At 53.9% G+C, this 26,265-nt stretch overlaps 8 protein-coding genes and 1 non-coding gene across 9 annotated transcripts; 6 read left to right on the top strand and 3 right to left on the bottom strand.

The window, feature by feature from the left end:
* Nucleotides 1-38: 38 nt before the first annotated feature.
* J4E92_003597 (uncharacterized protein) lies at nt 39-1,708 on the bottom strand (the record flags this gene model as incomplete). The annotated part of the gene is made up of 3 exons (XM_051494993.1): nt 39-1,304; nt 1,369-1,483; nt 1,548-1,708. The coding sequence occupies 3 exons, from the start codon at nt 1,706-1,708 to the stop codon at nt 39-41; spliced, it is 1,542 nt and encodes a 513-aa protein (XP_051355286.1).
* Nucleotides 1,709-2,373: 665 nt separating this feature from the next.
* On the bottom strand, nt 2,374-3,958 carry J4E92_003596 (uncharacterized protein; the record flags this gene model as incomplete). Its single annotated transcript, XM_051494992.1, has 3 exons — nt 2,374-3,147; nt 3,198-3,454; nt 3,523-3,958. The coding sequence occupies 3 exons, from the start codon at nt 3,956-3,958 to the stop codon at nt 2,374-2,376; spliced, it is 1,467 nt and encodes a 488-aa protein (XP_051355285.1).
* A 931-nt stretch (nt 3,959-4,889) lies between these two features.
* Nucleotides 4,890-5,947, top strand: J4E92_003595 (uncharacterized protein; the record flags this gene model as incomplete). The annotated part of the gene is made up of 3 exons (XM_051494991.1): nt 4,890-4,936; nt 5,117-5,656; nt 5,707-5,947. 3 exons carry the CDS (start codon nt 4,890-4,892, stop codon nt 5,945-5,947), a joined length of 828 nt encoding a protein of 275 aa, XP_051355284.1.
* Nucleotides 5,948-6,528: 581 nt separating this feature from the next.
* On the top strand, nt 6,529-8,430 carry J4E92_003594 (uncharacterized protein; the record flags this gene model as incomplete). The annotated part of the gene is made up of 3 exons (XM_051494990.1): nt 6,529-6,723; nt 6,772-7,190; nt 7,242-8,430. 3 exons carry the CDS (start codon nt 6,529-6,531, stop codon nt 8,428-8,430), a joined length of 1,803 nt encoding a protein of 600 aa, XP_051355283.1.
* A 1,669-nt stretch (nt 8,431-10,099) lies between these two features.
* J4E92_003593 (uncharacterized protein) lies at nt 10,100-11,638 on the bottom strand (the record flags this gene model as incomplete). The annotated part of the gene is made up of 2 exons (XM_051494989.1): nt 10,100-10,338; nt 10,390-11,638. The coding sequence occupies 2 exons, from the start codon at nt 11,636-11,638 to the stop codon at nt 10,100-10,102; spliced, it is 1,488 nt and encodes a 495-aa protein (XP_051355282.1).
* A 1,400-nt stretch (nt 11,639-13,038) lies between these two features.
* SUB2 (Suppressor of the cold-sensitive snRNP biogenesis mutant brr1-1) lies at nt 13,039-14,878 on the top strand (the record flags this gene model as incomplete). Its single annotated transcript, XM_051494988.1, has 5 exons — nt 13,039-13,270; nt 13,392-13,532; nt 13,694-14,110; nt 14,159-14,519; nt 14,572-14,878. 5 exons carry the CDS (start codon nt 13,039-13,041, stop codon nt 14,876-14,878), a joined length of 1,458 nt encoding a protein of 485 aa, XP_051355281.1.
* A 4,868-nt stretch (nt 14,879-19,746) lies between these two features.
* On the top strand, nt 19,747-22,453 carry J4E92_003591 (uncharacterized protein; the record flags this gene model as incomplete). Its single annotated transcript, XM_051494987.1, has 5 exons — nt 19,747-19,783; nt 19,941-20,061; nt 20,114-20,154; nt 20,205-20,637; nt 20,686-22,453. 5 exons carry the CDS (start codon nt 19,747-19,749, stop codon nt 22,451-22,453), a joined length of 2,400 nt encoding a protein of 799 aa, XP_051355280.1.
* Nucleotides 22,454-23,676: 1,223 nt separating this feature from the next.
* J4E92_003590 (uncharacterized protein) lies at nt 23,677-25,669 on the top strand (the record flags this gene model as incomplete). Its single annotated transcript, XM_051494986.1, has 3 exons — nt 23,677-24,100; nt 24,149-24,228; nt 24,278-25,669. The coding sequence occupies 3 exons, from the start codon at nt 23,677-23,679 to the stop codon at nt 25,667-25,669; spliced, it is 1,896 nt and encodes a 631-aa protein (XP_051355279.1).
* A 417-nt stretch (nt 25,670-26,086) lies between these two features.
* Nucleotides 26,087-26,160, top strand: J4E92_003589. Its single transcript has one exon. It is a non-coding gene; the product is annotated as a tRNA-Lys (tRNA).
* The last annotated feature ends 105 nt before the right edge of the window (nt 26,161-26,265 follow it).

Below are 26,265 nucleotides of genomic sequence, written 5' to 3'. Positions count from 1 at the left end.
GAACGGGTACCCATGATATATTATACATCGCCAGCTAGCTAGCACGTATACTTGATATCCAACTCTATTCCCGGCACACCCTCGAAATCCTCCGGAACCACATACGAAATATTATAGAACAGATGGTTCCTCAGCGCCGTTCCATACGTCACATTCTGCTTCACCAAGCCCTCCGCCTCAACCTCAATCTCCACACACGGCAAATCCTCGAATCCCGTAATCCGTCTTCCGGTTCCCAACGTCCAACTCGGCGGCACATTCGACAGCGCAAACGTGAAGATATCGCTTCCCTCCTGCGTCCGGTTGGGGTAGCTAACAGAGAGATGGTTCGGCGAAGCGACGGCGTGGATCGACGACGCAGACGGGTAGAGGGCGAAAAAGGTGTTGAGCGGATAAAGCTTATGCTCCTTATCACCCGCCCAATGCACAATAGCAGGAACGAACTGATCCCCTCTGTTCACATCCTCATTCACCTGTTGCCCGCCAATCATCAACTCTTTGCTCACCCAACTGGACGCGATCCTCGGTTCACCTCCTTCCAGCTCATCCCAGACCGTTCGATTCAGCCACTTTGGCTCACCGATGAAGTCCCGTGTTGTAAACGCCTCTTCCACACCCGCTGGCAAAAGCTCCTCCACACCCCCCAGGACAAGCGCAATAGCCGCCCCTTGAGCAACATCGAACAGTAAATCCCCCTCCATCTTCTTCGGCTGGCTCGTCCGCTCCCTGCCCCAGAGACCCCACAGTACCAAAGACAAAACGGACGAATGCTGCGTGATATCCCTCGTATACGCCCTATCATATGGGCCCACCACATTCCCCAAATACCCGTTATAATGATCCGCCAAATCACCCATCATCCGCGGCAGGATATACTTCGCAGCCTTCGTCATACTAGAGTTACCAACACCGTATTTGATCTGCGCACCCATGGCCCAGACATCGATACCGTAGTACGTAGGCGCGTTGTACTCGCTAACCGTCTCCGCGCCTTCTCGTTGGAATAACTGCAATATCTTCTTTCCTTGGTCTTCCGCGAAAGACGTGAAAGTCGAGTTGGATCGACGGGTGCCGATGTATTCGCAGAGGAGAGCGCGCATCATAGCTGGATTCGTGTAGCCGATTGTTAGGTTATCGTCGAGGGTGGGGTAGGTGCCGTTGCGGCGCATACTTCCCACGGCGGCGACTTCGAGCGAGTCTTCGATGGAGGTTATAAGGGAGGGGGCGAGGAGGGAGGAGAATTCGGAGAGGATTTGGATTAGTTGGGTGCCGATGAAGTCGCGCCAGTTGGGGTCGTAGGTCGTCTTTGGGGGGAAGTGTATTAGCTTGGGAGTTGAGGCTTGTGATGGTAGATGCTGGTCAACGTACGTATATCTTTGGTACGTATAGACCTGATTCGGGCGTTGGATCTGGTTCATCAGGGGATAGCTTGTATGTTCCGTACCACGGAGCGTCGAAATCTTCTGTCATCTGACATGCCAGTCTGTTCTCACCGTCAATCTACAGTTTCTTTTCTTTCAACTCTCCTATGTTCGAATGATACGTACATATTCCTGATAGAGGCTTCTGCATGCTTCACATCGTCTCCCTGGTTTCTGTGCAACAATCCGGCTACGTACCACGCTGTGAAGCGAACAGACCATGGTCCCTTGTCGGAGTACTGGATGAAGTTGTAGGATGCGTCGTAGCGGTTGTCTTGTATGTGCATGGACCAGTCGAAGAGATCTTGTGCGTCTGGTTGAGACTGTTAGAAGACATGAAATGTGGAGTACAAGAGTATGTTTGACGTACTTGAAGAAAGTACCGTGCTGCTACGTTTCGTTACTGCAGCACTTGCATGCGTGGCGAGACATGCCACAACGAAGCTGATTGCCTTCATCTTAGACTATAGACGATCCAAACACATTCAAGAACCTCATTTTCTCTATAACAAAGTCGACTTAAATACCTTCCACGATTCCTGCACGCCTTCGCCGGATAATTGCAACCGCAATCAAGAACCTCCGCATCGTGAGCGGCGATCTACCCCAGACTTCAAGTATTCGGCGCAGTGCCCGCCGAAGGGTAGCCTCGTGTGTTCTAGTGAAGCTTGGAGTGCTTGGTAGGATCAGGTAGTTGCATGTGTAGTGTGACTTCTCGCTGCCGCTAATGACGCACCGGGAAATTCTCCCGGATATATTCCTCTGGGCGTTAATACTTCCGGTGCTACTAGAAATGAAGTCTTGGAACTGGTATTTGACTCTTGGAAAAGGTATATTGAGGCAGAACAACGCGTATCGCGGATGGGAATGTGGTATCGTAGAATCAACAGTAGGTTACGTTGTGAAATATTCCATCTCTTTCCTCAATCTTACTTTTCTTACGAACAAGAACTTATACCGTCTCGATATACCTTCTGACTTCCCAATCAGTCACGGCTTCATCCCACAGCCTAATCTCATGTTGCCTGGTGCCGCCAAAGTGGTCCACAAACTGATCGCCAAATACCTCTCTCGCGACACTTTCTTTCCTCATAAACCGCTCTGTGGCCTCCTTCAGGCTCTTGGCTAGGCGCTCGCCCTTATCCGCCTCTCCGCCAACATCTTCGCCCTTGCCTAGAGGCGGTATGCTAATCTCCATCTTCTTCTCGATACCTCGCCAGCCAAGAGCTAGAATGGCAGCAAGGACGAAGTGTGGGTTTGTGTCTGCGCCTGGCACACGCACTTCGAAGCGTGTTGCCTTACCAGAAGAGGTGGGAGGAGAAATAAGACGGATGGACGCGGCGCGATGTTCAAGACCCCATGATACAGTAACAGGTGCCCAGAAATTCTCTACTAGCCGTTTGTAGCTGTTGACATTGGGTGCGAGAATAGGCATGATGTCGGGGAGACCGTCGATCAAACCCGCGAGGAAATGCCGACCAAGGTCCGAAAGGTACGCGATGTCTGAGTATGGCGCATTCTTGTCCTCTTCGCCTCGGTAGAAGAGGTTCTTGTTTTCTTTGTCCACGATTGAGACGTGCATGTGGCCGCTGTTTCCTGGGAGACCCTCGCGCGGCTTTGCCATGAAGCACGGTGTTATGCCGTACTTGGATCCGAGTGACTTGACGACAAGTTTGAAGAGCGACGCTTTGTCAGCCATTTGCTGGATCTCGCCGAATTCGAGAGCCTATGCTGTGTCAGTCTGCTTTGCCCGAGCCCCCGAGTTGATACACCCACCGCTTCAAAGACACCCGGGCCGGACTCTGTATGCCATCCTTCGATTCCGCAGCCAAACTGGGCGCATGTGTTGAAGATGCCGTAGTAGTACTCTTGGTTGTGAACCGGCCGAGTGATGCTGTATCCGAACATGCCTTCGGTAAGACTCGGGAGCGAGTTGACGGGGTTGTCGCGCAAGAAGGCGGCGGTGCTCGACGTGTTCCTCTCCGAGCCATCGTGACTCTGGGGCGCGCGGAATTGGTAGAACTCATACTCGGCTACACAGTAACACATCAGCTTCATTGACGACGCGCAGCACCCGCTCTTCAACTGGCGTTGGACTCACCACCAGCCATAGCGCCATATCCATTCTCCTTCAGCTTGTCGACGGCGCGCTTCAACAGACTTCTTGGGCATGCGCTGAGGGTGCCCTTGGTGTCCGGGTCGTGGAAACTGATGAGGAAGAAGGGCACGTTGTCCTCCCACGGTATCCTCCGGAAGGAGGTCAGGTCGGGTATGGCGAGCAAGTCGCGGTAGCCGTTCTCCTTGTTGGAGATGGCCAGTTCCTTGAAGTATGTCTGGTCGTGCATGTCCCATCCGAAGATGACAGAGCAGAAACCGAAGCCCTCGTTGGCTATGCTGAGGAACTTTTTCTTGGCCATGAGCTTTCCGCGCAGGACGCCGTCGACATCGATGCCCGCGACCTTGACTGCAAGGTCATTTTTGAGGAGTTCGGGCAGTTGCTCGGCCGTCAGCTTGGAGGCATCGAATTCGGCGGCCATGGTGAGGATGAAGGGGGCGGGCAGATGTAGCTGTTGAAGCTTACGCTGTATGGGTGAAAGGAGCGTCGTGTCGTGGGTACGAGATATCGCGTCGCAATCAGGTTTGCGCGGATAGAGAGTTTAAGGGCCCAAGGCGTTTGGGATGCGATAGGCGGGACAGCTGGGGTGGGCCAATGAGGGGTTATCGGGATGCGGGCTGCGATGCATCCAACGACATCATAGCCTGGCCTTGCATGCGCGCACAGGCTATATCTTGCATAGTCACGCGTATGTGTGCTATCTCTCTCCTACGCGACACCTCGACACCCTCCCAATGCGACAACATGAATCCCTATGCGACAACGTGATGATGCGCCGGCATACAAGAGACGGGCGAACACGCACGTCATCCATCATGGCGGGGTAGTGGCCATACTTCATCAGCCCTGACGCGTGACGGCGTTTGGCGCATCCATGCCGTGTAGGACAGTTGTTAATTCGAGGCTGCTATCGTGCCTTCGCCCACCGCTCCTTCGTCGTGTGCCCAAAGATGACAGCCGCCAACGCGATAGCCCGCCCTTATCGTAGTCTATCAATGCAATGGGCCGATTTCGGGACCCTTGATGTTTGAATGACTTGTGAGCTGTCCGAGACTACCCGTCCGTCATCTCCATCTCCTCGCACTCTCCATTCCGACGACGCTCCTCATACGCCAGCCCGCACTGCAAAGTCCGATTCATAGGTGAGTGTGGAGACTGGTACTGTTTGCGCCTTTGGCAAACCTTCCCCATTCACAGGCCCGTGTGCTGTTCTCATGACGCTCCCTCTAGCAAAATATTAGTCATATCTCACAGCTTCCACAAAACTTTGCCTCACCCTTCATATCCATTAACCGCATTGCAGCACCTTCACTACACTTCTATCAGCACAATAACCAGACCAAACATTCAACATGGGTCGTCTTGAAGGCAAGAACTGCATCATCACTGGAGGCGCTGGGTAAGCACCGATTCCGCACGTACCACGACACATTTCCTACCAGCATTTCTTTTGCAGCCATCTACCCTTTTGACCATGTTTCGTTACTGGCTTCAACGCCGATGTGTTCATTTTTCAACGCGGGGAGCAACACGCACAGAATCATACCGCATACCGCAACTTCCTACTGACGATCACTAGCGGTATCGGTCTCGAGACTGCCATTCTTTTTGCTCGGGAAGGCGCCAATGTCCTCCTCTCTGATATTTCAGGCCCAGCCCTGGAGAAGGCTTCGGCCAAGCTGAAAGAGATAGTCCCAGAGGCCAAGAAGGTCGAGACGAAGATTACCGATGTTTCCAAGGAGGCCGACGTACAGGCTATGGTTGAGCACGTGGACTCATGGGGTGGTCTGGATGTACTGTTCAACAACGCAGGCATTATGCACTCAGACGACGATGACGCTGTCAACACACCCGAGAAAATCTGGGACCTGACACAAGCCATCAACGTCAAGGGTGTCTGGTTCGGCTGCAAGCACGCAGTCAACAGCTTCAGAAAGAACGGCAAGAAGAAGACCAGTGTCATCAACACCGCCAGCGTTGTCGCATTAGTCGGTAGCGCAACACCTCAGCTCGCATACACCGCCAGCAAGGGTGCCGTACTGGCCATGACACGCGAGTTGGCTATGGTTCACGCACGTGAGGGCTTCAGGTTCAACGCGCTATGCCCAGCACCGTTGAAGTAGGTTCACTCCCAACCATTTGCTACTTGTGATATACTGACAGTAACAGCACACCACTCCTGCAAGATTGGCTTGGTGACGACCAGGCTAAGCGTCACCGTCGCGAAGTCCACTTCCCCACGGGTCGTTTCGGTGAGGCCATCGAGCAGGCGCAGGGTGTCCTCTTCCTTGCCAGCGATGAGAGCAGCTTCGTCAACGGCACCGATTTCGTCATCGATGGTGGCATGACCAGGTGTTACACCACGCCTGACGGACCACCTACTGAGGCGCCCAAGAACAACGCAAAGTAAGTGCGGGTTCAAGGGTTAAGTTGTTGGAGGATCAGAAGAGCACAAAGGCCCATGGACAGGAAACCGTGGCTATGAAGGATGTATGATATATGAGATCAAATCTTATGACGAGCAATACCATCAGTGAACATCTACCTTTGTTGCTGACCGTGGTCTACCTTAGCGCGAGTTGTCCATGATTGCGGATGTCACCACAACAGAAGAGCCTTAGACCTGATGAAGTCAAGAACGTGACTTACGCAGCTGTCACATAGGCTTATGGATGGCAGTTCACAGAAAAGCGCCCTGAGTGGCTACGGGACGTCTTCCACTGCAATCAACACTTCTTCCAAATTGCCTGACAGCGTAAGTAGGAAGCTCTACGCAATTCGCTCGGGAATGTCTGACCGAGCATGAGTATGGGAATTGGAAATGGGGTTGAGGAGTGATTCGTCCGGTGAAGTATGCCCTCGACGCCTGCAGTAGTTTCAGATGACCACGCGTCTTAGCGCATCCGTGTTGGGATGGCGTTTCAGGGTCCAGGCGGCCAGGATCGGACTTTCTTGGACCACGCGCCATCTGGTCAGACCGTCATCGGCAACATGGACCGCATTACCGCACGCGCTGACAACGACTTCAATGTCGCCTTGTATGGCGCACTCTGGATAGCCGCACTCTCTTTCATCTGGATTACTTGTCGTGCTGATCCCGAGGAGCCTGTCAAGTATGAAGTCGACACACCTGAGCAGGCTCGCAAAGGATGGAAGGGCCAGGTGCTTGAGAAGCCGCAGTTGAAGGTGCACATGTACTCCCCAGGTTTCGGTTTCGGTGACTGACTTCAGCAGGTACCGGGCTCTTCCCTGATCCAATGCTACGCTCCCGCGACTGGTGAAGCCCTCGGGCGCATCAACCCCTCCACAGCCGACGGCATCGACCGCGCAATCGCCAAAGCCAAGGCAGCCCAGGTACAATGGGCTCAGACAAGCTTCCTCAGGCGGCGAAAGGTGCTGCGCACTATGCTCAAGTTCATCCTGGAGAACCAAGAAGAAATTGCGCGGGTCGCATGTCTGGACTCAGGCAAGACTATGGTAGACGCGAGTCTGGGCGAGATTCTGGTGACGGTGGAGAAGCTGAGGTGGACGATCAAACACGGCGAAAAGAGTCTCAAGGCTGAGAAGAGGGACACCAACTTCCTCATGATGTACAAGTGGAATGAGGTTGTTTATGAGCCGCTGGGCGTCGTTGCGGCTTGCGTGAGCTGGAAGTAAGTATCAAACGTCACTCGATTAAATTATTGCGGCTAACAATACTACAGCTACCCCTTCCACAATCTCATAAGCCCCGTAATAGCCTCCATCTTCGCCGGTAATGCCATCATCGTCAAAGGCTCGGAAGCGACTGCCTGGTCCTCGTCATACTTCGCTTCAATTGCTACTCGCGCCCTTGAAGCATGCGGTCATTCGCCCGACATCGTTCAGTCTGTCGTCTGCTGGCCTGACGTCGCCGATCATCTTACTTCGCATCCGTCGATATCACACATAACCTTTATTGGATCGCGACCGGTAGCACACCATGTTTGCGCATCGGCGGCGAAGGCACTGACACCAGTGTGCGTAGAATTGGGCGGCAAAGACCCGGCGATAGTACTGGATGACCTGTCCAACAGCGACTTCAAGCGCGTTGCCAGTATCCTCATGAGGGGCACATTCCAGTCTGCAGGCCAGAACTGTATCGGCATCGAGCGCGTAATCGCCCTACCCAAAGTCTACGACCGCTTCATCGAGTACCTCACACCCAAGATACAGGCACTCCGTCCAGGCTCCATTCTCAACAACACCTCAGACACACCCATCGACATCGGCGCATCGATTTCCGACGCGAGTTACACGAAGCTCGAAGAGCTCATCCAAGATGCCGCCAATAACGGCGCCCGCCTACTAGCAGGTGGAAAACGCTACACCCATCCCGATCACCCCCAAGGTCACTACTTCACACCTACCTTCATCGCCGACGTAACACCAACCATGAAGATCGCACAAACCGAACTCTTCGCCCCCGTCTTCCTCCTCATGCGCGCCGAGTCTGTCACAGACGCCATCACAATCGCGAACAGCACCACGTACGCCCTCGGCTCCTCCGTCTTCGGCACCTCGACCCGCGACCTCGAACTCGTCGTCCGCTCCCTACAAGCCGGCATGGTTGCCGTCAACGACTTTGCAGTCTACTACATGGTTCAGATGCCGTTTGGCGGTACAAAGGGTAGTGGCTATGGGCGCTTTGCAGGTAAAGAGGGACTGAGGAGTCTGTGTAATCAGAAGAGTATTACGAGGGATCGGTGGGCTTGGGCGGGGATTAAGACGGCGATTCCGCCGCCTATGGATATTCCGTTGCGAGGGGAGGGTGCGGGGGAGATGGCGTGGAAGATGGCGGAGGGGATTGTTTGGTTGGGGTATGGGGATTTGAGGGGGAAGGTTAGGGGGTTGAGGGGTGTGTTGGGGGTGTAGGAGATGGAATACACTTGTGTTATACCGTATGGGTAGACTACGTGTACACATAACTCGATGTGGTCATCTTCGAATCGAAAATGCTCACGTTGACCTTCATCTTCATGCTTGTACGCAAGTCTGGCGATTCGAGTAGAGATTTGCCCGTCGTAGTCGATTAGAGCGTCGGTCTCCATTTCGTAATGGCGATGACTCACTCGTCTCGCTCCTGTATCTTGATCTCCACACACTCTCCATCAACGTTGCAAATGATAGTGTCAACGGGGTATCCCCGCCAGTGATGCCACTTCTGTCCCTCGTATTCGTTGAAGCTTTCCTTCTTTGCTGCTTTAGCCGTATGAACAGCTTGTTCACACATTTCCTTCATAGCCACCATAGACGTAGCAATTGGGACTTCAAACTATCAGTCCCCGAATTCATAGAAGCAAATGGAAGGGTGGAGTTTTACCACCATATAACTGTGCGAGAACAATAACCGGGGCAAGTGCAAGCGGCGCAACTATGAAGGCGGGCGTAAGTGCCCATGCCCCAAACGCTAGTGCGGCTGGGAGGAGCTGGCAGAACGCTTCCGGGGGTAGAGGACCAGAGTTCATCTTCGCGTTTTCCAGTTTGTTGTAGGTAGGACGCGAAGCTTTGACTTGTCAAATGGGAGGTCGCTGAGGTGTTAAGATCTATGGTTTGTTGGTGGCTTTTGAAGTAGTTGTGGCGAGTGAGATGTGAGTGGTGAGTGGTGAAAGTGAACCGAATAGAGGACACAGCACAACGCTCTTACGATGATTCCAGAAGAGACTTTACTTGCGCAGTTGAGCGTCTTGATTGCAGTCTAAGTACAGAGGAGTGATATTCATCTCCATTCTGGTATTAGGGCTTGTTCCATCAAACAGATGAATAGTCGTATCAAGGAAGACTAAGCTGACGCAGCATCACGAGAGGAAGCTGAATCAAGAGCACAACCCGTTCACCTCTTCTCCTCTGCTCACTCAAGTACCAGCTTCATCTTGTCGCTTGCCGAGCATCCATCCTTAGCGTCCTTCGAGCCATTTGCTCCCTTTGCGTATAGTTCCGGTCTTTGACTGACCACTTAACTTCTACAAGCGATTCTAGGTACTAAGTCAGCAACAGGGTCGTAACAAAAGGTGCAATATGGTCGTTTACTCACCTACGACTAATCGTCCCACGTTGAGCACTATCGCGGGTGGAACTACGATGGCTAAGAAGGGAATGAGGATGCAGAGCTCGATCGCATTCTTCATTTTGCTGTTCTTGCGGGCGCTTTCGTCGGTGTGATGGTCCTCGTGAAGTCTGGAGTAAGCTGGGGGGTTGACATCGTCGCCGTTACAGGGGTTGTTGGATGCCATGGCCTTCGGTATGAGATGGTACTGTGGTCGAGATGTAGAAAATCTGGGGGTGTGGGTAGAGTTTGATAGGTCAAGGCGATGGGGGTTTTGTGAGTCGGTATTAGAAATTTCACGAGCGGTTAGGAATAATTGGTGAGTAGTAGGTGTTGGAGGTAACCAGAACGATGACCGTGGAGATAGCGCTGATGTTGTTTTTAGAACGAGGTCCAGTTTGGAGAAAGAGCTACCATTCATTACCGTTCCAATCCACCTTCCCATTCGTGACAGATCCATCCTTCCGTTCGCATCTTCGTGTCAACTGACTACTCTCCTCAGACCTTGTACAGATTTCTAAACAGATACGGTAGCATGAAGTCGAGATCGTAGTCCTTGCTCTTCCAATGGTTCTCGTGCTTTCCGACCATATTTTTGATCTCCGCGAGCACAATCTCCCGGTAATCGTACGTCGAATCTAATCGCTTCGACCAAGCTCTCAACTCTGTTGCGCCTGTTTTGCTAGGTCTCTGCGACAACCATGCAGCGCGGTGATCGAACTTGGCGATCAAGTACCCTATTCTGACTGTTAGCTCGTTCTAAAGGGACGTTACTGCGGGCAACTTACATGATGAGCCGACAACAGGATACACGTAAAGCGACAGGTTAAGATCAGACTTGGCGAACACGGATGGCAGTTCGCGTAGTTTTGGAAGCTCGTAGTTTGGCTTCCTGTAGTGCCGATACTTCAGTGTTACGTCGATTTTTGATCGCTTGCTGAGCTTTTGCGCTAGTGCTTCCATGTCTTCCATGATGCATACTCGGTCGCGGGTAGTTGCGCATATGACGAGCCGACAGAGGTTTGGTGGCAGGAGGTCATCCGCGGCATGAGAGTAGTGCACTTCGAGCTCGATCAGAGCAATGAAGCTGGTCAAGATCCCATGGTCAGTCGAAGTGCTCTTGGGGGCATGCCAGCAGCACGTCTTGAGGGTGCGCAGAGTGCTCGCATGCTCATGTAACTGCTGGAGTAAATGCAAATGATGAGGTGCTGCCCAATGGTCGCAGTCGCTATGTCGTAGGACACGCAGTGACTTGCAAGCAGATACAGCTTGTGCAATGGTCGTCAATGGGACTGCGCACCTTTCAAAGTCAAGTACTTCGATCGGTGACGAATGAATCGCAGCTTCCATATTTTGAGTAGCCATGTGGAATCCACCTCCACCACTCAGAATCAGCGTCTTGAGTACCGGTAGCTGGAACAGCGGGGCAATACACTGCCATGATGTGGTCCGAAGGGTGATCTCTAACGTGGATAAATTATTGGTCCATTGCGGCAGTGGAGAGCCTGCTGCTAGAATGCCTCGAATGGGTTCGAGATAGATAGGGAGTTTAAATGAGTTCCCTTTCTTTATGGGGTTCGGAGGATGCAGAGCACGGATAGAGTGTATCTTGGGTTCCAAGCTCAGTAACAGAGCAATGGCCAAGTCCGGTCCATACGAAAAATAATCGTAAGCGAGACGGGGGTGTTGTTCGTGAAGCCGATGAGCCCAGGTATCTTTGTCCAATTTCTGGAGGCATTTTCGCATTTGCTTGTGGGTTATCCTGATAGAACCCTGAATAGTAACCTCGCGAAGATGCTCAGCTAACTCAGGCTCCCGCACCGCGGTTCTGAAGTACTGTCGAACTTGCATGCTGTCGCCTCCATTTTGGCTAAAGGAACTGTACAGGGCTGGTACTACGCGCTGACCGATATCTTTGTTGACGAGGGTTAGTTGGTAGAGAGCCCCTTGCGGTAGGTAACTGCAGACGCTTGACAGGATCTCTTGTGGCAGAGACTGGAGAGGCGAGATACTTTCCTTGGGAGCTTGACTATCCATGACCGTTTACGTTGAGGAGAACGGTTGGTGGAGATCAAGTTGTTCTCATGATTGTTGAGTTTACACCAGATTATTGAAGCATGTAGAGTACTTCCAAACGAGTAAATTCACGAGAAAACAGGCCCTCCGCCTACCTGCGGCAACGATTGGCTGGGGCGATGGTCTCGGGCCGAAGTTGTTCTCATGCGATGTTTTCGCTCGGCTTTTTGACTGGGAAAGTTGTCCAGGCGAAACTTTAGATCCCCTCGTGGCGTAACTGGACGTGCGTGGAGCGAGCATAGTTGGGAGGCGGCAAATGCTCCTGTGTATTTCACTTTGATCTGAGCAGTCTGAGCCATAGCAGCTTTCGGATTTCCCCTGGTGAATCGATTCGAGAGTTCCCGAGGCCTTCATGGGTTCCTCGATTGAGCGATTCCGGCGTGGCACGTAGCAAATGAGCGAAATAAATCACACCGTGACGTCAGGTCAGTCAGTGCCCGTCGCAAAGGTAGTTTCTGAGCGTTGGCCATCTTCAGAAGCAGTTTTTGATAACGTACTTGTATGGGTTGTCATCCTCTTAGCCTTCTTGAGTTGTTTTGTTGCGCCCACTGGAAACCGCTTCTTTCCGCCGCAAATGAGACAAGTAACGACGAGTACATCTGCCCAAGGCTTCTTACCGCCTTTGCTGGGATTTTCAATATTTTGAGTAAGAGTCCGTCCAGGAACAAGGATTGTATTACAGCTTTTGCACATGGAGCGCTTCAAGTCGACAGCCAGCCGTAGCTGGCCTTTCCGTGACACCTGTTGAAGATCGGATCCGAGTTCGAGTGCGAGCGGTGAATGTCGCTGGGTATCGATCGAGCCGTCCTCTTTGTCTCGCGCGATATCAGCTGCGACGTCCTCTTGCGTAGCCGTTTGCAGCGTCAGATATGTGGCTGCTTGGTAGAGAAAAGTCGAGCGGGCGTGCAGATGCTTGTTCGGGATGCCCTTCGTCTTTGGTGCTTTGACCTTGCTCATGATGCGCCGCTGTATTGTCGTCTGGCCTGCTACGTAAATTACGGTTTCACAGATAGATGATAGAAGGTCAGAGGATTTGCAGTGGTGGGTCGTGATTCAGAGCAGTCCGCTTGCGGCCTAGCGCGCGCCCAGCAAGGCGCCCCGAGCTTTTTACCTCGACATCAGCGCGGCGACCGCTCTTGTCCACCGCCCACCACGTACCTCTCAAGCCACAGCAACCTCGTCGAATTCGCGTTACCGTGAAATCGCGAAACAACTGCTGATCTCTTCTACTCGTAGCTCTTAGTATAATACCTCGCCTCGGTACCGTCGCGACTCCACTTTGTTTGGCAGCCTTGCTTGCGACACGCGCAATCACCGACTCTACACACCACACACACTCTTACACGGACACATAATCCATCATGTCTCACGAGGAAGATCTCATCGACTACTCCGACGAGGAGATCCAGACGACTGATGCGCCCGCCAACGGCAGCGCAGCTGCAAGCAAGGGCGGCGTCACCGCCGGTGATGCTGCAGGCGACAAGAAGGGCAGCTACGTCGGCATCCACTCGACCGGTTTCCGCGACTTCTTGCTCAAGGACGAGCTCGTACGAGCAATCACGGACTGTGGCTTCGAACATCCTTCCGAGGGTTAGTCTAATAATTCCCCTCAGCCTTATCCACCTACAAGCGTCTGTCCATCTACGAAACGAGCACTATCTGTAATGCGGCCTGGTCTGTCTATATTCGAGCAAAGTGGCGAGGGACCGAGTGCCTTCCGCTACCTACGAGCGTCGACGCGCACTGCATTCGCAGGCGCACCGGTATATGCATCGAGAAGCCAGTGGTGCCTATTGGCTCACTACCGTGGTCCCGAAGGACTGGTTTCAGGGGAGGAGTGCATGTTGCGGGTGTACAGGAGGAGGCACACCATTGAGCGTATGGGGAGGATAGACAGACTGGCACGCGCGCTAGATGGAAAACCTCGGCTACACAAGATGGACGGACGCTTCGCTTCCCACGCTTCGTTTCGACCGTTTTAAAGACCATTCTGACATAACGTGTGCCCTACAGTCCAGCAAGTTACCATTCCCCAGGCCATCCTAGGAAACGATGTCCTCTGCCAGGCCAAGTCTGGTCTCGGAAAGACTGCCGTCTTCGTTCTCGCAACCCTCCAGCAGATGGACGAGAAGCCCGAGCCCGGTACCGCCACTATCCTGGTCATGTGCCACACTCGCGAGTTGGCCTACCAGATCCGCAACGAGTACAACCGCTTCGCCAAGTTCTTGCCTGACGTCAAAGTTGGTGTCTTCTACGGAGGAACTCCCGTTCAGAAGGACATCGAGCTCCTTAGCAACAAGGATACCCACCCTCACATCATCGTCGGTACTCCCGGTCGTATCAACGCCCTCGTCCGCGATAGGCATCTCCGCCTTGCCAACCTGAAGCACTTCGTCCTCGATGAGTGCGACAAGATGTTGGACCAGCCCGGTCAGTACAAATCGTCCGTCCCAACTGACTTCCGCTAACACTTTGCAGACATGCGCAACGACGTTCAAGCAATCTTCCGCGCTACACCCCAGCACAAGCAGGTGATGATGTTCTCCGCCACCCTCAACAAGGAGGTGCGCGTTGTCTGCAAGAAGTTCATGCAGAACCCGCTCGAGATCTACGTCGATGACGAGAAGAAGTTGACGCTTCACGGTCTCCAGCAGTACTACATGAAGCTTGACGAGAAGGAGAAGAACCGGAAGCTTAACGACCTTCTCGACAGCTTGGAGTTCAACCAGGTCATCATCTTCGTTCGCTCCACCCTGCGCTGCTCCGAGCTCGACAAGCTTCTCCGCGAGTGCAACTTCCCCAGCACTGCTGTCCACTCTGGCATCAGCCAAGAAGAGCGGTATGTACTCAACTGTACCCCACTCGCTAGCTCGAAACTAACGTTTTTCTAGTATCAAGCGCTACAAGGAGTTCAAGGAGTTCCAGACTCGCATCTGTGTCTCCACCGACATCTTCGGTCGTGGTATCGATGTCGAGCGCATCAACGTGGCCATCAACTACGACATGCCCGACAAGGCCGATGCCTACCTCCACCGCGTCGGTCGTGCCGGTCGTTTCGGAACCAAGGGTCTCAGTATCTCGTTTGTGAGCAGCCCAGACGACGAGGCTGTCCTCAAGTCGATCGAGGAGCGCTTCCAGGTCGAGCTTCCTGAATTCCCCGAGGATGGTATCAACTCGTCCACCTACATGGACAACTAAAATCCGCCCGGACGGAGTGACGGAAAAGGTGCAGGAGAGGGTTCTTTCTTTTGGACAAAAGTCACGATTGACCTTCGGTGCAATGAACACGTAAGCAACGGCGCAAGGTGGTTCTTAAGTTGGTGAAGGCTGTTCTGAATTCCAGTCTTCAAGAGTTATTATCTCACTATGAGAGGAACCAAAGAAATTGATATGCGAATCTTCTGTCCACAATGACTTCTTTTGCGCAAATGTGATCTCAACGTTCCGACGTTCTAGACAACGAGCACGAACATGACACTGTACCTTGTTTCTTTTTCTCTCACCCGCATTGCTTTGGCTGAGCACGACATCTTCTCGGCTCGGGCAATCGCAAAAGCAGGCCCAACACGCCCTGCTTCCGAAGAGTGCCGCGTGCTAAAGAAGAATGGAAAAGACGTCGGAGTCCGAAGCTCTGTCTTTCTCAGCGTATTCCTAATTATAGGCTCATTGGTGCTCGAGCGTGGAAGCTAGAAGAGGGCTTTTCCCATTTGCTTCTTCCTCAACCACGGCCACTGCCGCAGTAAGCGACTATCGTCGCTTCAGGGTCTGTAGATCTGTCGTATGAAAAGGGTAAATGTACATTTTGGTAGAGAAAAGTACAGATGGCTTGTGGATGGGTTACCGAACGCGTGGGACAGGAGTCTGGTGTACATAATGGGTGCTTTCATGGTGTTACCGAGGGCTGAGACGTGCTTGTGTAGGGAAAGGCTGCTGGATACACATTGGTTTGCTCTCCCGGTCTGGCGGGGAATTTATAAGCGGTTTCACTATGCGACAGACGTTCAGCCTCCTCTGAGCGGTATCGAAAAGCTGTGGAGTTGCGTGTCAATGTTCCATCTGGAACCGACCAGCCAGAACACCATACAGCAAACGCGACTACAAATTCTAGCAATGGCTTGGTTTCGGAAACGGCATGATCCTACCATGAGCTTGAAGGCTTCGGTATTTCGTGTTGTGCCTACTAGACTCATGCAATCCTCTTGAAAAACTTGTAAAATAGTCGGCCAATCTTGTAGCGAGGATGATAGAGTCGCTGCAACAGAGACTGTGCTTTACGAATGTAGATCAGCAAACAGCTTCTCTTCTCTAGATCGCGGGCCCCGAGCCGCATATCAGCTATAAGCAAGCCCCCAGTCTATATGTTCACGGGGAACATGTACCGATCTACGAGCCGATACATTACCAGAACATGACATAAGATTCGCTCTCCACTTGGTGTATACTACGTCTGGCTATACTATGGGTATCGCATAGATTACTCATATCCGATATGAGCACAGTTGTTGGTGCGGCAGGTCAGCGGAGAAAAGTTGGCGGGATGCCTGCGGGTTCCATATGCGCTCTCACGGGCAAGGGCTGCTACCAAAGCTCATCTCGCTTCTGCAACTCCCGTTCGAGCATCAACGGCGTGTCCGTACTTGCATATCACATCAATAAGATTTGATAGACGTCGAAATATGGTTGCGGAGCATAGAGCACGGCTGCGACAGGTTCCGAGCAAGCGATCAGAGTCGCGGGTGCCCCTAAACGAGACGATTGGTGAGTTGAAGATCATCGGTATTTTGTCAACATCAGGGACTATTGGTCTCTCTTTAGCCGACAGACAGAAGTTGGTAAAGTTGGTAGGCGGTGTATGCGGGAGACAGAGGTTTGGAGGGGCCTGCCGCGTATCGCGACCACCATCCATAAGGTCGGGCTCAACATAAGGCGATGATCACCGCGTTGCTATTTCGATATTTCTATTGCGGAAATTCGTGATGTGAAGATCGACAGCGGCGACCGAGTCCCTTGTTCGGCAGCCGCGCACATTGCCGGGCCGCAGTGGCGCCACATGTCAGGAACAAGAGCAGAGTGACTCGCGTGGCGGGGCGGCGCTCAGGAGCACGAGCGAGGATCTCGGAAGCGGTTAGTGAGGTTGAAATGAGACATGGGTAGCGAAATGTCAGAAGGCTAAAGCCACATAGTTTGTGATTCGATAAGAGGTAAAGAGATGCAGAGTCGTGTTTCAATAATGCAGTGACTATCGCGAGACGTCTGTCGAATCGATTTGCTGATAATGCGGCGAGCCGTGTCGCCCCTTTGCAGATGAGCTTCAGGGAGCGTGTAAAGTGATGGGCAGAGGGGAAGGGATCTATTTTGAGATGATGTTCCGAAAGCGGTTGCCTCACCGCATATGATAGGGTTTTGCATTATAGGCAGGCTTGCAAATCGCAATCGTCATTTCCCATACATGTTCGATCGCATTCATGTGGCGTCTCAACTGTAGTGTTAGCGCGTATGATTGCTGTGTTAGCGGTTGAAACATCTAGGCTGTCCCGCTCCCCGTGTATACGACGCGTGTTATGGAACATGCTGAGCGACCGTTGGCCGGAACGCGTGCATCCTAGCTGGACGCGTTTTCCACGTCCGTCGTCTGCTAGTAGTTCGACTGCTTCCAACGCGGCGGGAGGATACGAATACGGGATCCCCTGCCCCGGGCGCAGGGAACATCAAAGGCGCGATTGCTTAGCTAGGTTAAGGCGTTAAGCTTTTCAACGTTGACGGACGAAATGGAGTGGTTGTAATTCCCGCCTTCTGGCGCCCGCTGTCAGAGTCACCGGCATCGCGCGGCAACTTCTGTATGTAAGACGTACCACGGTGTGAAAGGAGACCGTGGGCGAGTCCAAAGAATGGGCTAAGTAAGTGAAGGCTAGCGTTGATGTGCTACGTAACGGAAGTAGAAGGAGCGACCACCGAGCGAGTGCAACTAGCTGTGTTAGAGTCGCCTGCGGCCAAGGCAGAGATGAGATGGGCGAGGAAGGAGCGGTCGCGTCTGAAGCGAGATCTCGATCGCAGTGGGTCGGGAGTCGACAGCGCGAGGGCGATGGCTTCGGTTCCAGATAAACTCGCACAGTTTGATTGTGTGAAGCTGTTGAAGCTCAGTTGTGCGGGTAGGAGTACACGGAGTAGGCGAAGGAAGCAGTGATCATGGACAGTGATTCGCGCATGTCTTGGCGAGATGTCCTATCCAGGAGCAAGTCGCGGATCTGCTGCATGCGGCGATATCACAGGCTGCTGGCAGTGGTCGACGCAGCTGGTGGCGTATTAGAATGTGGCAAGAGCGACAGCTAATTATTGGAGTGCAGATTGATGGGTTGCTCAACCTCAGACACGGCGAGCGCTGTGTATTGCTGCTGTCGTGTTGGCTGCTGGCACATGTACCCGGGCTGTGTTGGGCGCTCCAGTTCTGGTCTGATTTTGTAAGCTCGCACGCGGCTCGGGTGCGGGAAGCAAGTCGAGCCGTGCATTTCCAGTCGGTGGGTTTAGTCGCAGGAAATGGTACGGTAGTGGCTCCGGGCGGCACTGCCGCTCGCGGCGAGGTGGTGGTGAAAAGACCGAGTCCAAGGTACAGCTAGGCCCACTGGTTATTCTACTGAGTAAGGCTGCGCGAGGACTAAACTCGACGGAGCAGCAGCGGGCGTAATGAAGCTCCGAGCAGTGCAAACGGCCCAGGTGGAAATTAGCCATAGCCCTATCTGGGCGGGGCTGTATCTCGGACAGTGGCAGCCCCTTTTAGAGGATTTTCAGGCTGCCCGTTGAGAGATGGACCAAGGATGGGACTTGACAGCGGTCGCACGGCCCCCAGTTCGACGGTGGAATAGGCGTTGGGACGGTCTGGTCTTGGCCCAGACGTAGCGAACGTCGACGTCAGACGCGCGGAGCTGCAGTGACGACTAGCACGCGAGTTTGATTGGGCCTAGCACGGTTGCGGGCTGGCGCTGACGGTGGTGAGTTGTGAACCAGACGCGCGCAGGTGGTTGAGGCAGCGTGCCAGCGCCGTGTAGGAAGGGCGACATAAAGCTAGCCATGGCCGGCGCGCTCGACACCAAGCGCGAGGTGCAGCAGGTTTTCGTGATAGGCGAGGGCTTCAGATCGTCGAGTGCATGTGGGCGAAGCGGATCTCCATGGCTCGCCGGGATGATGCCGCGCACGCATCCAGCAGCCAGGGCTTGCGAGGTGGATTTGTTTCCAGCGTGTTTCCACGTCTGCTCAGCAAGACGCTTAACAAAACGCTCAGTTTGCAGCGCGTCGCAGAGGCAATGGCAGCCTATCCGTGATCTGCGTTCGCGCTGTCGCAATCATGAGCACCGTCAGCGCAATGTGCACGCCACGCCGCGCATATGCCTTTTTATGAAGCAAAAAAACAATGACGACGGGCACGGCCCCGCCCATAATAAATCAGCGATGGATTTGGCGTCGACAGCGATAAGTGCAGGGCCTGTGCCCAAAGCATTCTAGTGGGCACCAGCAGGCAGTCAGCGGGATATCAAGCCAGTCTGCGTGGCAGCGCATCAACCTTGCTTGCACTTGCTTGCTTGTCTGCTACCGCTACCGCTACCGCTGCCTCGACACCCAGCATCCTCACCCATCCTCTGTCCTCTGCCCTGCACTGCATCTTTGCTGCCTGCGTCCGCTCGCTTTGTAGAGACTCTGCCGTGGAACCCGCGTCCCGCCGTGCGCTCCTTCTCACGCTGACCCGACGCCAGCAGTCGTGGTAGCTTCCTGACCCTCCGCCGTCTGCGCCCGTCACGACCCAGTCCGTCTGGTCTTGTCCCGTCCTGCCTCCTCACCCGCGCCTCTCTCTTAATGTTCTGCTACGAGTCGCCCCAGTGATTCATCTCCCAGGCCGCCGCACACTCGTTTCCGCTACTATCTTAATCGATAATTCACCTGCCGCTGTCCGTTGTTGCCCGCCAATTGCGCTACATCGAAGCGCGCTCCCAACGCCAACTTTTTGGCTCTCCTCACCCTCACCACGCCGCCGCTGTCGCCTGTCACCTCGCGGCCCACCCTAAGGCGCTCCCAACATGGCTCCAGCAGTCCCCCGATTACGCATTCTGTCAGGTGCGTCATCTCCCCGCGAGCGTCGCACGGCAGCCGACGGCTCCGCTGCCCTCGCACACGCTCTGCTTGTGCCATATACGCCGCCCACGCCTGCTCTTGCATCGTGGGCGTTGGGCCGCGTCATCACAGCGCCCGAACAACTGCTGACTCTAAACAGTGGGCGGTAATGCCGTCTCGGCCTTCTTATCATGGCGACTGCAAGCAACCAATGCCTGCGACGTCACCCTCGTATGGAAGTCGGGATACGAGAGCGTTGCCCAGTACGGCATATCATTCAAGTAGGCCCTCTCGCCACCTCACCTGCTCTGGCCACTCACTAACCGGCCATAGATCCGCCCTGTACGGCAACGAGCGATTCAAGCCCCATGCTGGTAAGGCAATGAGCTCACGGTTGTCCTTGACGTACAGCTAACACCCTCAGTCGTCCGCACACCCGAAGATGCCGCCCATTCTTCCAAGCAGCCTTTTGATTACGTCCTCCTTTGCGTAAAAGCCCTGCCCGATGTATACGATATCGCCAACATCATCGAGTCGGTCGTCTCCCCTCAGCATACGTGCATCCTTATGAACACTACACACAGCCTTGGCGTTGAATCCTATCTCGAGCAGCGTTTCCCCACAAACGTAGTGCTTTCATTGGTATCGGGAGCAGAAATTTCGCAGCTCGGAGCTAGCGAATTCGAGCACAAAGGCGCGACCGACATCTGGGTTGGTCCTGCCAACAAAAATGCCAACATTCCTGCGCAGATCCAGTCAGACATGGCCGAGGCCCTGGCCATGACATTGAGCTCCGGACAGGTCGACTGCAAGGTCTCGTCCAACATACGACAGCAGCAGTTCGAGCGAATGATAGGGTATGTCATTTGTGCCATGGTCGCACATCATCAACTAACGTTCCACAGTCCAATCGCTTTCCACCCTGCCAGTGTCGTATTCGAGACACCCAACCACGCTGAACTCATGGATAAGGTCGGCGTGCGTGCTCTCATCACCGGAGTGCTCGATGAGATGATCGCGCTTGCAAATGCTTCCAACTGCACATTCCCCGACGATTTCCGCGAGACAACGCTTCAAGAGATGACCCGTCCACACGACAACAACAGCACCATGTGGATGGACTTTGAGGCCAAGCGCCCGATGGAGATCGAGACGTATCTCGGGTCCCCTCTCAAGATTGCACAAGAAACTGGTGTCGCCGTGCCTCGGATCGAGACGTTGTATGCCACACTCCATCACCTCAACATCGTCAACCGAACGCGCCCAGCTGCTCCTGCTCCCGCCACACAATCTCCTCAAAATGGCATGCAACCTCCTCCCAGACAATCTTCGGCGCCGATGCCTCGTGGGCCCCCTCCCCAAGGGCCCATGATGAACGGTAACGGTATGAAGGGTGGCCCTCGCCCGGGAAGCCGTGCTCCGTCAATCAACGGAGGTCCTCCAATGATGCGTCGTGGTCCGCCCCCCGGCCCCAATGGTTACCCTCCTAGGATGAACGGAGGTCCCAACAGGCGTCCCTCCTTCGAGGACCCCGGCAACCTTGAGGAGTTTTCCCACCTCATGCTCTACGACGACATGGTTCCAGACGGTGCTGTCAATGGCGGTCCCTATGAGAGCGCCGGAGGCTCTTCCAACAACCTGGCACTTCGCGAGAGAGAACTGATGCTGAGGCAGAGAGAACTCCAGATCAGAGAGCAGGAGATGAACATGCGAGGCGGACGTGGTGGTCCAATGGGTCCCGGCCCTATGGGACCTCCGATGGGACCTCCGATGGGTCCGATGGGTCGTGGTCGGGGACGTCCTCCGCCACCCCCATCAATGGGCGGATTTGATGACGATGATGACGATGGCGATGACTTCTTCGATCCCATGGGCGGTCGTGGAGGCCCAATCATCGACCCCGACAACTTCGACATGATGAGCGTCACGTCGCGTCGCAACCGCTCAGCACCCAGCGCTAAGCAGATTCGTCAAAACCCTGAGGGCGCAGGCTTCGCGCCTGGACCAAACAGGGGCGGCAGGGGCCCATTTGGACGTCCGGGGATGAACAAGAATCGGAGTAGTGCTCGGTTGATGGCAGATGTTCCTGGTCTCCACGACTCTATTATGAACAACCCTCTCATGGGCTACTCCTCCGACCGCTACGGACACGTCGATCGCGGTGCTATGGGCGCGCAATCCAGAACCAACTCACTGACATCGGCTCGTCTAGATGAGCTTTCAGGGGGCGCAGGCTACGGTGCTTACCCTGCACCAAACGCCCGTCGCATGAGCCAGTCACCTGGCAACCCGCTCAGTCCGGGCCCGCGACCCATGGGCCGACCCTCGCCGCCAAACGGCTTCAACGGCATGCCACCAAACGGTATGGCTCCCAATGGCATGGCTCCTAACGGCATGCCCCCAAATGGAATGATTCCTAACGGGCGGCCATCGCCTCCTGGCATGAGGCAGCCCATGCCACGAAACCCTGGAAACGAGGTGGCACCACAACAAGTTGAACAACACGCTGGGGTGAGCAATCTCTACCCGCCCAAGTCTCGTCCCCAAGTTCGCAGTCTGACTGGAAGCGCATCAAATAGTTCCGCTAGCGCAAAAGCAGTAGATTCCACGGAAAACTCTGCGCACAGCAGCCAAAGCAGCCTTGGACCCCGTCCCCCGGTTGGCGTTCGGTAATTGGGATAATGTTCGACTTAGATTTGGCGGCCATCCGTTTTGAATGTTGGCATCTGGCATGGACACTGTTTCAACCTCGACGACATTGGCGAAATCATCTACTGGTCCTCACTCGACACACATCCTTTCTCGTCTAAGACAGCTAGCGAAGCAGTCTAGACGTCTCTTTCGACACCTTTTTCCACAAACACGTATACGCACCGAAGCATCCCCATCCGGCCGACAAGACTCTCCATGGCGGTCCGGGAGGCTTCATGGACAGCCAGAGGCTCGTCCAGATGGTGGATGTCCTAATGACGAATAGAATTGGGCCGGCAAGGGACACATTTGACGTACACAAACCGGCCTCGCACGACTGAAGCCTTTGCTTTCGGGTTTTCTCTTTTGTCTATATCGTACATACTTGTAGAACGCTCTTACGGCGGCGGCAACAGCCTCCCTTTTTCTCCTTCACACACAGACTGTGGCAGCCCGCTAATCATGTTTTCCTTGTTTGCATGGGTTTTATGCTCAGTGGAGGTTGGGTTATTTCCCTTTACCACTTGTTTGCTATACTACGGAGTTTGATACATGCATATGGATTTTGCTTGCTTGTACCTTGTCATTCATTTTTTCCTTTGTTTGCCCCCATGGGCTTATCCTATTCCCAAGTGCTGTGTATATCTACCATAGCTACACAAACCGTAGCGCGTACCATTTTGAAGGCTGGATGGAGAAGCATTTTCGTAGTTGAGCATATGTAGGCCGACGAGCACAAAAGCAAGCAAGACGTTCCTTTCTCCTGACTATTTTCCCCCATGTTCTGTTCGTGACTAGCGAGATGTCTGCCCGAGCTGATTTCTTGTCAGGGGAGGCAGGAGATTAACAGAGGATATCAAGCTGTTGCCAAGTTCTGGGCTCTGTGGTTTTGCGTAGTGCCGTTGTTCCGGAATCAGCCGCCTACGTAGATCACGGGAAATTGTGCACGTGCTCAAGCTCCTCACTTCACGATGCCGACGGCTAGGTCGCTCGTTACTTTCACTAGCGCAGTGTGCCGTGCAAAGAGCTTCCGACAGAGAAGCAATGCTCTCGTCCCGCCTTTAAACCAATTGCACGCCCCGGGAGTGAATTTGACTCGTATCCCAAGGCGTTGGCATGCAAGTGATGGTGTTCATGCATGGTAATTGCACGCCCAAGCTTGCCTACCCCTCGTTCTCCGTCATAGCTGGACAACGCGGGGCAGAATGAGCATCAGCTCGCTGTCACGCCCCAATAAAGCCACGCGCCCGCTTCAGAGCCCGACACAGAGCGCGCGACCCGATCGCCCAAGACCTACAAGAAGTCCCTTCGCGACCCACACGGTAGTCACCGTCCTTGTTCTGCTGCTAGCGCTGGGTACCGGTTTCTTCGCACCCCACTTCTCCAACGCCGTATTACGCACTGTTATCAACAAACAAGTTCCCTCCTTCACCCTCCGGAATCCAATCGTCCTCCAGGAACCGAGTATTTGCCCGAAGCCTGAGCAGCAGGTCGAGTTCGTCGGTACCTTCAACACCCCACACAAGCGCAGCATGACACTCAAAGACCAGGCGAAGCGCGTCGCCGCGGAGTTCGACTTCGACGACAATGCCGTCAACAAGGCCGTCAAGGAGTTTATTCGGGAGATGGGTACGCACGAGAATATGGAGTGGGCAATTGGTCACTGACGACGCGCAGACGAGGGTCTAGAGAAGGAAGGCACTGAGATGAGCCAGATCCCGACATACGTCACTGCCGTCCCCAATGGCACGGAAAAGGTATGGGTCCTATATGCGCCGGTCTTCACCGTCATCTAATGCTGTACAGGGCCTCTACATGGCCGTCGATCTCGGCGGTACCAACTTCCGCGTCTGCTCTATCGAGCTCCACGGCAACACCACCTTCTCCCTCACCCAGAGCAAGGTAGCCATCCCACACGAGCTGATGGTCGCGAAGACATCGAAAGAGCTTTTCTCCTTCCTCGCGAAACAGATCGAAGCCTTCCTCAAACTGCACCACGAAGAACACTACGCTGGAACACTCAGGCGCAGAGAGGGAAAGGCAGGCGAGCCAGAAGATGAGGAGATATTCAACCTGGGTTTCACCTTCTCATTCCCTGTACAACAGATCGGAATCAACAAGGGTATGTTGATGCGCTGGACAAAGGGCTTCGACATTCAAGATGCGGTTGGCAAGGATGTATGCGCTCTGCTGCAGCAGGAGATCGACGAGCTCCACCTCCCTGTCAAGGTGGCTGCGTTGGTGAACGACACTGTCGGAACTCTCATGGCGCGCTCATACACTTCGCCCGGCAAGACTGGCACATTACTGGGTGCCATCTTTGGAACTGGTACCAACGGAGCCTACGTTGAGAAGCTGGACAAGGTCAAGAAGATGTCAAAGGACACCAGCGATGGCGCATACGACAATTCAACCGGGGAGATGATTGTCAACACTGAGTGGGGCTCGTTTGACAACTCTCTCCGCACTCTGCCCAACAGCCCCTACGACGTTCAGCTTGACAAGGACTCTGTGAACCCTGGAATCCAAATGTTCGAAAAGCGCGTGTCGGGCATGTTCTTGGGAGAGCTTCTACGTCTTGCCCTGCTCAAGCTCATCAAGGACCCCAATGTTCCGCTTTTCACTGACGACAACTCGTCTTCAAACGATGTCCACAGCACCACTCAAATTCACGACGATAGCCCGATATGGAAGCAGTGGGGTCTCGACACTAGCTTCCTCAGCGTGTGCGCTGGCGATGACAAGCCTGGCCACCAGATGCTCCGACAGGCACTTAACGACCCCTATAAAATCTCCGCCGTCAGCGAAGAGGACGCAAAAGCAGTCCGTGAAATTGCTGGAGCGATCGGTCGCCGCGCGGCGCGTCTTGCTGCCGTCGCCATCGCCGGTATTGTCATCAATACAGGTCGTCTGGACAAGTCCTCGGGATCAGCTACCACAGAGCAAAAGTCAGGCATTGAGCCTGCACGTGGGGATGTCGAAGCCACTGAAGGCGACGAGATCGATGTCGGTGTCGATGGCTCGCTCGTTGAATTTTACCCCAACTTTGAGAAGTACATCCGTGAGGCGCTGCGTGCGGTGCCCGAAATCGGTGCAAAGGGCGAGAAGAGAGTCAGGATCGGTATCGCGAAGGATGGATCCGGTGTTGGTGCTGCGCTCATTGCGCTTGTTGCTGGAAAGGTCAACGCGCCACAGTAAGTGTTGTTGCCTGGGGCATCTATGATGTGACGACTTAAACGTGTTGGATATATAGCACAAAAGTGCCTTCTTCTGTAAATGGATCTGGGAGATGTGTAATTACATCTAACAAAATATAAACTTGTTCTCTGGATTTCGCTCGACGCTTTAGCTGTGGGGCATGCAAATGACTACATTCTTTGTTTATGCTGCATGTATGGTTCCTTTGATGGAGGAAATCGATGACGCATAATGCGTGGATCCCACCCCACCACTGCTACCAACCATTAGGTAAATCGCTCGCAGCGTGACCCCATGGAACCCGTTGACATTCTCTGTGTTAAACTTCACATGGCGAACTTCGACTTTGTAGATGCGTCGAAAATTCATCAAGTACTATTATTATCTTGCCCGGAATTTGCTCATCAACAAATCATAGCCCGGCTGGCACAATTGGTTAGCGCGTGAGACTTTTAATCTCAAGGCTCAGGGTTCGAGTCCCTGGTCGGGCGACGTTCTTTTTACTCATGCGATCTCGCTGGCACGCAGGGGACGAGATCTGAGAACGAAACACCTTTTTTGCGGATGAGGTTTGTATAGAATGTCAAGTTTGCAGA

Source organism: Alternaria infectoria, assembly GCF_024043175.1.
Source record: "Alternaria infectoria strain BMP 0036 chromosome Unknown scaffold_4, whole genome shotgun sequence".
In the NCBI taxonomy this organism is placed as follows: Eukaryota; Fungi; Ascomycota; class Dothideomycetes; order Pleosporales; family Pleosporaceae; genus Alternaria; species Alternaria infectoria.
This window is presented reverse-complemented; position numbering and strand designations above follow the sequence as displayed.